The sequence below is a fragment of the Mirounga angustirostris genome, unplaced genomic scaffold (assembly GCF_029215605.1).
Source record: "Mirounga angustirostris isolate CCGP_5_RB_7025 unplaced genomic scaffold, mMirAng1.0.hap1 SCAF_16, whole genome shotgun sequence".
Lineage (NCBI taxonomy): Eukaryota > Metazoa > Chordata > Mammalia > Carnivora > Phocidae > Mirounga > Mirounga angustirostris.
Window position 1 is genome coordinate 55968574 of NW_026991724.1, and position 12087 is coordinate 55980660.

Sequence of the window (12087 nt, forward strand, 5' to 3'; positions counted from 1 at the left end):
TTGTTAAGGCTGGACCTCAAAAGGGCTGCTTCATGGTTTCATCCCTCCTAGTCCTATTTATCCTAGAAGCCGCCTCTATTGAGGTACAGTTGCAAACCAAGGGTTTAGCTAAGCATACAACAGCCGTCCTGGTAAAAGGAGCCTCAAAGCTCACTAGGACAATCCCTGACTAATGACTTCACAGCCAAAACCCACCAATGGATGATGGGAAGCTGACTTATTAAACACCAGGTAACGCTTATAGATATGCCTGAAATACTTAAACCTGTCAAACTTTAACCCCAGTTACCCTTTTGCCTGGACCTGAACATCATAACTTTTTTAAGATTTTATTTATTTGTGAGAGAGACAGAGCATGAGAGGGAGGAGGGGCAGAGGAAGCAGCAGACTCCCTGCTGAGCAGGGAGCCCGATGTGGGACTCGATCCCGGGACTCCAGGATCATGACCTGAGCCGAAGGCAGTCGCTTAACCAACTGAGCCACCCAGGCGCCCCGACCATCATAACTTCTATAGAGCATAGCTGTTCAGAGGTTATTGATCTTGTTTATTTTAGTCAACCAGATTTAAAAGATGCCTCTATTAAAAATGCAAATAACAGCTGGTTTACTAAATGGCAGTAGTTTCATGGAAAAGGAGGGTAAAAACTGGGTATGCTAGTCAGTCTTAGACTGTTGAGGACAAAGCCCTGTCAGCAAATATGTTTCCCCCAAAGCAGAGTTAACACCCCCCCCCATGCTTTACAATTGGCAAAAGCCTTAAAAATATTTATATGGACTCTAAAGATGCCTTCCTAGTCCTTTATGCCCATGGAGCAATTTGAAGAAAAAGGGGATTATCAAGCCCTAACTCCCCAATCAAATATGGGCCTGAAATTATCACACAAATTCAAAGGACGGCCCTTCAAAACCGACTAGCCCTTGATAATCCTGAGTGCACTTCAAGGAGGCCCAGTATTAAATGGCTGGCTCCTGGCTAGGACCCAATGGCTATGTGACTCTAACTTGTGGCCCTGGCTTCCCCCAGGCCAGATAGGCTGTACTCTGGGGTTTGCCCGGAATCACAGACACATTATTAAAACCATTACCAACCCAGCCAACCTTCCAAATTTGAAACAATGATGGACATGTTCTGTTTTTCATTTGTATGACCACCTAGCATCCATCTCTGTTCCCTCTTTGAGAATGTTTGGTAGATGAATGCTTTTAATAATGGGTGGCTCAGTTGGTTGAGCAACTGCCTTGGGCTCAGGTCATGATCCTGGAGTCCTGGGATTGAGTCCCGCATCGGGTTCCCTGCTCAGCCTGCTTCTCCCTCTGACCCTCTCCCTTCTCATGCTGTTTTTTCACACACTCAAAATCTTAAAAAACAAGTACACGTTCAAAGCCCTAAATGATACTCTAACATTTCTCTATTAAATACCAAATACAAATATGTTAAGCGGTTTTACAAAATAAAATGCATTAGATGTTTTAACTGTTAGTGCAAGTTCTAATTTGTGCATCATAAAAACAACGCTGTGTATACATTCCAGATTACCACAAAAATATTCCTGGGATTCTAATTGCCATGAATACTCAAATTGGTGGTTTAAATGATCTCTTTCCTTTAGTAATTGCTTTAAACTCCTGGACTAGAGGAAAATTTTCAGGTTAAATTTGAAAGGTCCTTTATTCAGCCTTCTTTCTCATTACAATATTAACCTTATTTTCTTATTTCTGGTGCCTCCCTGCCTGTCAAGATTCCTTCACTGACATAACTTCCAGCTGACAGATGATTCTTTCTACTCAAGGAGGTTCATAGATATTGTCCACGTTGGATTCAGCTGCCTCTCCTAACTCCCCTGTATGTTCCCCAAGTGACCAATATTGACCCATAGGTAGGGACATCTCTATGCCCTATTTAGCAGGAAGATGTTACAGAGGATGAGACCTTCTACCTTCAACAATGTTAAAGATTTCAGGGGGGAAATGGAGCAGAAGGCTAGTTCAGGACAAAGCACAAGCTGACACCCTGCAACCTATTCTCCCCCCCCCCCCACACACACACATTCCTGGGTGGGATATGGTGATATTCTTCCAGGAAGCTCCCAAAGGTATTAATGCCTTCCTAGAAGGAAAAACAACCTTAACTTGGCAAAACCTCCGGTTTCTGGTGAGTCATCTTTAACATATGAAAATCCTTTTGAAAACCTCCCGTTTTCCTTACCTCCCCCAACTTCCAAGTATGTAATCGGCCACCCCCTCACAACCTTGGTGCAGCAGCTCTGTCTAGCCCCTAGGTCCTGTCCCCATACTTTAATAAAACCACCTTTTGTACCAAAGATGTTTCAGTAATGCTTTCTTGGTCGTTGGCTCTGGCCCTCACCCCACAAAACCTCACCTATATTCCAAAACCACATCCGTACTGGAGTAGATCCCCCTAAAGGCTGCTGAGATTCAGACATAAACAGCAGTGTTCTTTTTTAGCTCCTAAAAAGGCTAGAGATAGAAAACATCTACACATAGGCATAACTTTAATTGTAAAGAATTATACGATACAAACTTAGAAAACATTTAAGTAAAAATGCCCATTAATTGCCCCCAGTAAGAGTTTCATCTTCAGACGTAACAGCTCATCAGTCTGAAGGGTATCCTCCTTGTGCAATTTCAAAGTGCATATGTAGTGCTATTTGAAATTATATGAGGCACTAAAATATCTTGTACCTTGCTCAGTGATTACATAAATATTGTCTTATCCTACAGTCAAATCCCTTTCCTTAACTAATGCTATATGAAGGTGTTTTCACACCAATAGTAATGAATCTACTGCATTCCTAAAACACAACATACCCCATGGTAATTGTAAATACAGGGCCCTTGGTGAAACACCCCCTTGTTTGTACACTTTTATAATTAAATGTACCTGTATCACACACATCATGAAATGTGGATCTCTGATTTGTACACATGTGCCTTAACTCGGTGGTTCTGAGACATGAGATTGTTGCACCATCATGACTGCATTCTTACAATGAGTGGACAATTGCTGAACTACACTTGCAAATCGATTTAAGAAAAAAACAATACTGTGTTTCCACTGTTAAATTAAACCAGGAAGCCATAGACTGACATGGCTCTAAGGTTTCAGTAGCCTCTGTAAGCAAACCACATTTTAATTCACAGCCAATGCACTGGAATGGAAGAAAATGAACTTAGGGACAAAAAAGGCAACTGCTTAAGGTATATCCAGTGAAACACTCCCCTTGCTTTGCTTCCATATTCTCTCTATAAAAACCTCCTTGCTATCTCCTACAGGTGGAGCATGCCTAACCATTTGAATAGACTGCTCAAAGTAACTCTTAAAAAATTTGTACATCAATTCATCTTTTACCACGCAGTACCACCTTTCAGTCTGAGCACTTTTTTCATCTAGCCTAAATATCTCACCTGATTGCAATGTGGGGTCAGGACTCAGTGTGACCTCTTTCCCTGCCTCCCCTCACTCAGCTTCACACATGTGCACAAGAAACCATCAGCACTCTGCCTTCACTTGCCCAGACTTCTCTTTTGGTAATGGCTCCCTACAGCACCTGCAAGTGCTACACATGCACATAGAGGACTCATGGTGCATACCACCCCTCTTAGGGCCAAGACGTGCAGTCATGTGCCCCTCCCTTCACCAGCTCAGGTCTCCAGAGCACTACACCTGAATCCTATCTAAACCAAGCTCACACTTGAGTTCACCGTTCAGGCAAGCTGGAACCAGAGTCCATGGACAGATCAGTCCTCCCTCTGACCAACATTGTTATCACACCCAGAGTTTCTGATGTTTTCTCCCATTTCTGCCTTTCCTCTTGCCAAAACTTCACACAATGCTCACAAAGAGCAGGTGAAACCCTCAAAGTCCTGAGTCCCGCACCTGCCAGAGTGCAGAGGGCCCCAAAGCAGATGGGGAATGGGGAAGGTCATCCAGGATTACCTGGTACAGTATGAACACATAAGATACCCATCATGTCCAACAGACCTTCTGATGCCTTGGATTCCTGTTTCATACTTTGGGCCTCACACAGTGGGCACAGAGCTCAGGTACCCCAGAATTTCCACTGAAAATAGTCCTGCCCAAATGTGGCTTGCAGAGCGTAACAGACAATTTTCAATTCAGCTTCTGTCAAAAATGAGCTCACACCACAAAGTTGCCCTCCCTGGCTCTGCTGCCAGTCCCCGCACCTCCCTTCACAGAACAGCTCAGGGAACAGGGTTCCTGGCAGGTCCATCTCCTGGGTGGCCCAAGTTGGCACTTTCCTGAGGTTCAGACTCAGTCTGCCTTATCTAGTCCTTTCCCAACTCACAGGGGATGAGCAGAGAATGTCATCTTTCCAGAAACTTAGTCTTCCCTGGGAATGGCAGTCTTTGTGTTGAGATAGGGGTGGTTGCATACAAGGGACTCAGGTGTGCTCTTCTGCTTTCTCTAGCTTAGTGTTATTAGAAATGAATTCTAGGGACAGCAACCACAAGGTTTGTTAAAAATACAAATTCATGGGCTTCATCCACATTTAGGGAGTCTTGATATCTGAGTGTGGGGCCCCAGAATCTGTTTTTAATGTAAACCTCAAGTGATTCGTATACACATGAAATTTTTTTAAGTTCACTCATTTCAGCATTCTCTATACTCAATGTGGGGCCCGAACTCATGACCCCACAATCAACAGTCACATATTCTACCAACTAAGCCAGACAAGCACCCTTTTTTATACATGAAATTTTGACAAGCAATATTTAGAAAAATCATTCTCAGCTTTGGCTTCATGCTGGAATCCCGTGTGTAGATTTTACAACTACCATCTCCAGGGTCCCATCCCCAGATTCTGGCACTTTGTCCTTGATGAGGCTTAGCATCAATTAGGTCTTAATGAAGGGGCCCAACTTATTCTACTGTGAGCCCAATGTAAACAGTGAAGCTTCCAGGTACACTTCTGAGGACGGAGCACAGAGTCTGGTCAATGGGGAAATCTCCACGGGTAGGGCTGCTCTGCACAAGATTTGATAGGAGAGGGTCAATGTACCCCATATTCCTGATTTTGTACCAGACTGTGGGTCTCCAGGACACAAGTGCACCCAAAAAAATCAGAGAGGAGTAAATCATATTGGGGCCTCCACTTAGAAATTCCGTGACCTCCACAAGCAATGGAATAGCAATCAGATCACATATGCCCTCACTGGCTATGGGGAGGCTTTCAATTCTTACTGTGAATGCCATGGAAGACACCAGAACAGAAGGTAAGTCCTTAGAGGATGTAGGAGCATGTGAAGAGTGAGAAGACAGAAGATGTCGCTCTTTGACCACCAGAATCATTCAAGCAGAGCATCCCAAATCACATTTTAAGGTTGGGTTTTCTCCTCTGATCTTTGGCTCTCACCTGTGTCCTCTGCTTCATTCATTCCCACCTACCTGGGTGTGTGGCTACGGTCTCCTTTTCTCGTCACATCCCAGGGTTCTTTCCTTTTCCAAAGAAGTTGACCAGATTCAGATGAGAGACAGCAAGCCCTGTTTATAAGAAAAAGAAACATGACTCTTGCTGGAGAATCTTCAATTTCAAATCCAGCACTATGCTCGGTAGAGAAGAGAGCACATTACAGAAGGACATAGCAAATTATTTCTCCACTGTTTCCTGATGGCCTCTTTAGGATACTTAGGATTTTCAATGTTCAGCTCCTGAACTCCACTTCCAAGTACTGCTGAATCAGAAATAAGGAATAGATTTTTTTTTTTTTAAGATGTGGGCAACAATTCTATGCCACTTAAGTTTCTAGAATTATCATGAATGTAGAGTGAAGTTTACAGATAACCAGGGAAGGAAAAGTTTCACGTGATGAGAAAACATTGTGAATACTTCCTTCTTTACACCAACAATGTCTGATTATTTCCTTGAAATCATGTCATTTGTCATTTTTGCTGAGTTACACGATACAATTTTAAGACATGTGAACATACAGTAATTATAGGATACTTGTTTCCTTTTGCTGAAAATAAAAATAAAGGAGAGAATATCTGTCATAGTGTACAGAATAAAATGGAAACTTACAGGTCCATGACTAATTTAGAATCTTTACTTACAAAGGCCAGGATCTCCAGTAAACAAAGGTTAGAGCCTTCATTTTCTGGGGGCATCCAGTGGAGAAACCTGAACCAAGTGAACAAATTTAACATCAGCTGTAACAAGACAAATTGATACTAGTGGTCTGAAGCATGTAGAAAGACTCATCACTGCTGTGATTCTGTGTACAAAAAAAAAAAAAAAGGCAACTCCTAACAGGATTCCAATTGTGAAAAAATAGTATTTTTATGAAATTTCAAGCCACAGATTGCTCTCATGTCCTATAATCTTCAATGTATTTCAAATATTTTTTTTTTAAGAATTTATTCATTTGTCAGAGAGAGAGAGCACAAGCAGGGGGAGAGGCAGGCAGAGGGAGAAGCAGGCTCACTGCTGAGCATGGAGCCCAATGCGGGACTTGATCCCAGGACCCTGGGATCATGACCTGAGCCGAAAGCAGGCACTTAACTGCCTGAGCCACCCAGGTGTCCCAGGAAGTCTTTCCTTGAAGCAAGCTAGACAGCAAGGCTGGTAGGAATTCATACTGCACAGAAAAACCTGGTTGAAGGGCACCTGGGTGGTTCAGTTGGTTAAGCGTCTGCCTTCAGCTCAGGTCATGATCCCAGAGTCCCAGGATCGAGTCCCACATCGGGCTCCCTGCTCAGCAGGGAATCTGCTTCTCCCTCTGACCCTACCCCTCTTGTGCTCTCTCTCTCGCTCTCTCTCGAAAGAAAGAGAGAAAGAAAGAAAAAGAAAACCTGAGCTAAGTCAAGACAAGATTTACCTGAGAGGCAGCCATTTCTTCCTCTCGCTTCTGTTACAGGGTTCTTTCTCGGGTGAGCTTATAAAGAGAAATCACACCTGTAAGCCTTTAAAGGCCTCAGCACAGCCTCTTCACCTGCTATCATCAGCTCAGAGGCAGAAGGAACTTGAAATGCACAAAAGGCTACCCACTCCTTTACTTTTTCACAGGGAAGATTCAGAAAAAAAGAGCTCCTACGTGGACACTTGCGTGTGAGTTCATCCTTCCTGGTTTCAGATGTCCTCCCCTCCCATAGAAAACCAAATCCTGCCACAGCACCAAGAACGTGGGCTGCACGGACCTGCCCCTTCCAATTGCAGACCAAACAGTCTGTTAGCTTCTCTTCACCAGAAAGCCGGACTCTGCTCTCACAAGTGTGTCTGCGAATCCTTGGGCTTCACCCTGGTCTACACGAGAAGCACCTGAATCGCATAGTTAAAGCAGCACTGATGTTCTCACCCTGACCAATAGACAGACTCTGGCAGAGGGCCCAGGTGATGGTGGTTCTTAAAACTCACCCTGGGATCTTTACTGTAAATCCAGGCTGATAAACGATGATGTGTTTCACATTTCATTGTGCACAGAAATCATTCGGTGTTCCAGGTCCCACAGAAGAAATGGTGATTCTGCAGGTTGGGAATGGGGTCCGAGAATTGGCATCTTTCCCAAGTACTTGTTAGTGCTGATGCTGTTCCTGGGGACCCTCGTTTAGTGGCGACACTAGAGAATGCAGGCACAGCGCACCTGAGCCCCCCACACCCACCATCTACGTCAACACAACTCCTGGGGAGTTCCCAGGTTAAGAATTTACTATTTACTTTTCACTAGTGTGAGTTTACACAGTTTACAGTTTACAGCAAAGATCACCATCACCATCCTGAAGGACTACATCTTTCATAGCACTTTAAAGTTTACAGAAAGAAGGCTAGTGAATACACTGATGTCTGAGCAAGTCTCTATTTGGAAAACAACGTGTATACATCGATTACTGCAATGTTGATTGAGCACTGATTTTCTGTTCACAAGGAAGTTATGGTGCACCGTGTGGGCAACTTCACACATATGATTTCAACCCCATAATACCCTGCGAGCTGGGTAGGCACTAGGGGTCCTATAATAACCAAGAAGATTAGATACTGGGCCCCACCATTCTGCTTCATCTTCTTTTCCCTATCGATTAAAAGAAATGTTTGTATTCTATATGAGTGAAATATGGATGAATGTAAAAATACAGAAAGGAGGAGTAGTTCAGAGAGTTTTCATTGTTGCATTTATGCGTTTTTAAGAGGAAAGAAAAATGTTTGATTTTATAAGTAAATGACAATTTTCCTGTACCATGTATATTCTCTTCATCAATATATGCTTATTTTAATTCCTCCACAATGGTGTTACAAATTTCTTAAGATTTTATTTTTATTTATTTGTCACAGAAAGAAAGAGAGCTCATGCAGGGGGAGTGGCAGCCAGAGGGAGAAGAAGGTCTCTGATGAGCAGGGAGCATGATGTGAGACTTGATCCCAGACCCTGGGATCATAACCTGAGCCGTAGGCAGGCACTTAACCAACTGAGCCACCCAGGCATCCTTGGTGTTACAAATTTCTATTTTTTTTCCCTCAATTTTAGTTATTCTAGCAAATAGGATGAGTCATTTCCCTGCTTTCTAGGAGGAGTGATTAAAGATAATTATATATATATTACATAATATTATTTATGATATATGTATCAAAATATGTATCATAAATAATATATATTATAATATTTATCTATTTATGTGTCTATCTATACAAAACTCAGTCCTAAAAGAAGGACACCCTTCCATTTGGACAATGTGGGCGTGCACGGAGGATATTATGCTAAATGTAATAAGCCACACAAAATGGCAAACACTGTATTATCTCAATTATATCTGAAATCTAATGAAGTTGAACTCCTAAAAGCAGAGTAGAATTGTGATGCCAAGAGGTGGCTGATGGCAAAGTGGGAGATGTTGGTCAAATGGTACAAAATTTCACTTACGCAAGATGAATAAGTTCTGGAGATCTGAAGTACAGCATGGTGACTACACATAATTCTAGGTCTTTTATATTTGAAACTTGCTAAGAGAGTATATCTTAAGATGTTCTTACAAAAATTAATTGAAACACCAAAAATAAAAAATTCTAATACTATGAGGTGGTGGGGATGTTAATTAGCTAGGTTATTTTAATCATGTCATAATGTATACATAGATTTATGTTTTGTTACTTGAGCAACTACTGAATCTGCAGGAATGGAAAACAGGATTCTGAGTGAAAGGTTTGTGAAGCATGGGATTTAATAATAAAAACAGAAATGAAGGCACTAAGATATATAGTCCTTTGCTCTCCCATTTATCCGGTTTGGGGTTTTGGGAATTGTGAGCTCCAGCCCGGGAGAGATGAAAGGAACAGCCACTCAGAATCTGTTCTCTAATCTGTCCTGGGAAGGGAGGAGATGCCAGGGCCAAACCAAACAAGGACACAGCCTCAGAAGGAGGTAGATCTGGTTTGACCTAGGGAGGGAGCTGGCTATAGGCTTTAACCTCCCTGCCTCTGGGATATTTCCAGCTGTCATTCCTAAGCCTCTCAAAAGAAGATGAACACACAGAGTTCATATTATTTTAATCTATTTAGTCTCTTTCCTTTCTATTTCATAAAATAAAAGAAACAGCAACTTAACATAAACAGAATTTTCTGGGACAATTATATTAGAAAGCTTTTTTTTAAAATTTTTTTAAAATTTTTTTTAAAAGATTTTATTTATTTATTTGAGAGAGAGAGAATGAGAGAGAGCACATGAGAGGGGGGAGGGTCGGAGGGAGAAGCAGACTCCCTGCCGAGCAGGGAGCCCGATGCGGGACTCGATCCAGGGACTCCAGGATCATGACCTGAGCCGAAGGCAGTCGCTTAACCAACTGAGCCACCCAGGCGCCCTAGAAAGCTTTTTTTAAGAAGAATGTCAAATAAATGCTGCTACTACTAATAATAAATACTCTTTGGTCCATGGATGACCCATCAGGGGTGACACCAGAACGCACACAACAACACAGACAGGGAAGTGGCCCAATTGAAAGTCCCCTTTATACCACTCTTCTTCCTCACATTGACTCCACAATCCTGAATTCAACAATGTACCCAATTGCCCTAATCTAAAAATTCCTGGATGATATGGATCATGACTCTTCATCTGTTTTTCTAATAATGGGATGCTATGGAAATAATCAGTTTCTATCTGTTTACATCTCTATACTTGCTCAGTGTTTGTTACCACAGTATGAGGAACCCAGAAGGAGATTCCTCCTATGGAGGGAGAAGAGGACCCTGGATGATTCATTCATCTTTCTTGGAGATGAAAGCAGATTCAGATTCTGGTGCCAGCCTAACTCCAGTCTACACAGGACATCCCTATGTATTCCAAAGAGTCCCTGGGACTGAGGAGTGTGTCCCCAGTGAGACTGCCCCCATAGGGATCCAGGGAGCAGAAACCTTAGGCTGAGTCTGGGTCATCAGATAGAGCACAGACCTATCCTGGTGGAGCAGCATGCTCTGATGCAGGTGTGATGTATCCTGTCCCTGGGCAGGGCTCTCTGGAGTAAGAAGCCTGTACTTCAGTTAACATGGGTTACAGGTAGCTGTAGTTGTGTTCATGATTCTAGATTTGTTGTGGGTCTTAACTTTGCACTGTTAAAGGATCTTCTCCACTCCTGAGGTTGCACTTAGGCAGGACCTAATGTGGCAGGTTTTAATGCCTATGCTTGTTGTCATGTAGACATTCTGCTCTGACCATCAGAAGCACCAGTTTCTTGAAGGACCATCAAACTTGTTAACCATCTTTGTGAAACTGTCTTCAGAACCCAACACCCAGGTAAATGTTAGGTAAATATAACATCTCATATTGAAAGATACACATTCAAAGACATTTTGAGTATCTCTGCATTCTTTCAGGAGAAACTACTTCATCACTGATTGGACTCTGACCTTATCTCCTGGGACCATAAATATAACAATTGTATGGATAATTATATAATAATTATAAAAGGATTCATTCTATGGTTATAATTTATTAGTTACTATGATAGATTATCTCAATCACAATTTTACATACAATGTGACTGGCTTGTAATTGTATATACTCTTTGAGGCATGCACATAAAAATGACTTACATCAGGGCGCCTGGGTGGCTCAGTCGTTAAGCGTCTGCCTTTGGCCCAGGTCATGATCCCAGGGTCCTGGGATCGAGCCCCGCATCGGGCTCCCTGCTCCGCGGGAAGCCTGCTTCTCCCTCTCCCGCTCCCCTCGCTTGTGTTCCCTCTCTCGCTGTGTCTCTCTCTGTCAAATAAATAAAATCTTTAAAAAAAAAAAAATGACTTACATCGAGGAAAACAGACTACATTTTTCCCATGAGATGAGGAAGTTTTATAATTTCTCCAGGATACAGAGAAGGACCTGGATACACAGTGGTCATCACTCAACAGAGTAAAGGGCTGGCAGGTTGGAAACATGCATTAAGACCCAGCTGTTCATTTCCCTCCACATGGTCTAATAAAAAAGAGAGAAATTACAATAATGGCAGAGAGAATATAAAGTGACAAAGGTGCTCCCAAGGACAAGAATGTTTGGGTAACTGTTATCTCAGGGGAGGATCTAGGTGTGATATTTCCTATGAAGTTGTTGGCCCCTCAGCTTGTGCATGCACAGAATGAAAACCATAATGAGTCCTACACACAAAACATTTGAGGTACATCTGAATGCTACATAGAGTAAGTCTATGTGTTCCTCACAAGGTATAGTAGAACAGGATCCAAAGTCTATAATGTTTGTGATGTATTTGTTCATCTTCTTCTCCCATACATACAAAGGAACTGTCATATTGACCAGCCAAGGTAGGATCCAGCAAAGGACATTGGAGTGGCCAATGGAATGTGGAACTGTTCCTTAATGCTTTGCCTACCTGGACTGATAGTGATGGCCTGGAAGATATTCAAGGGGCCAGAGTGGCCAATGAACAACCTCTGGATACTCTGTGAAACTAGAAAATGATGGAGAAAATGTTTCAAACCAAAAGCTACCAAGGTGTCTGGGATTCCACTAGAAGGAATGACCAACACTTGCCTACATTCAGATGACTGAGAAAAACCTCTCAAACTTGTCCTGGTTCCAGTCCAGTAAAGGAAAATGATGACATAAGAGGTA

General features: G+C 42.5%; 1 protein-coding gene across 6 annotated transcripts in view; it reads right to left on the reverse strand.

The window, feature by feature from the left end:
- The window catches only part of LOC123856081 (zinc finger protein 420-like), a 111394-nt gene that overhangs the window by 49428 nt on the left and 49879 nt on the right, over positions 1-12087 (reverse strand). For 3 of the 6 annotated variants that reach the window (XM_064581743.1, XM_054511599.2, XM_054511600.2), the window contains 2 exons: positions 6095-6161; positions 5429-5524 (listed from right to left, as the gene is read on the reverse strand). In XM_064581743.1, the coding sequence (XP_064437813.1) occupies positions 5429-5524; positions 6095-6161 (163 nt within the window). The remainder of the gene's footprint in view (positions 1-5428; positions 5525-6094; positions 6162-12087) is intronic. The other 3 variants (XM_054511604.2, XM_054511605.2, XM_054511603.2) reach the window with 1 other exon arrangement.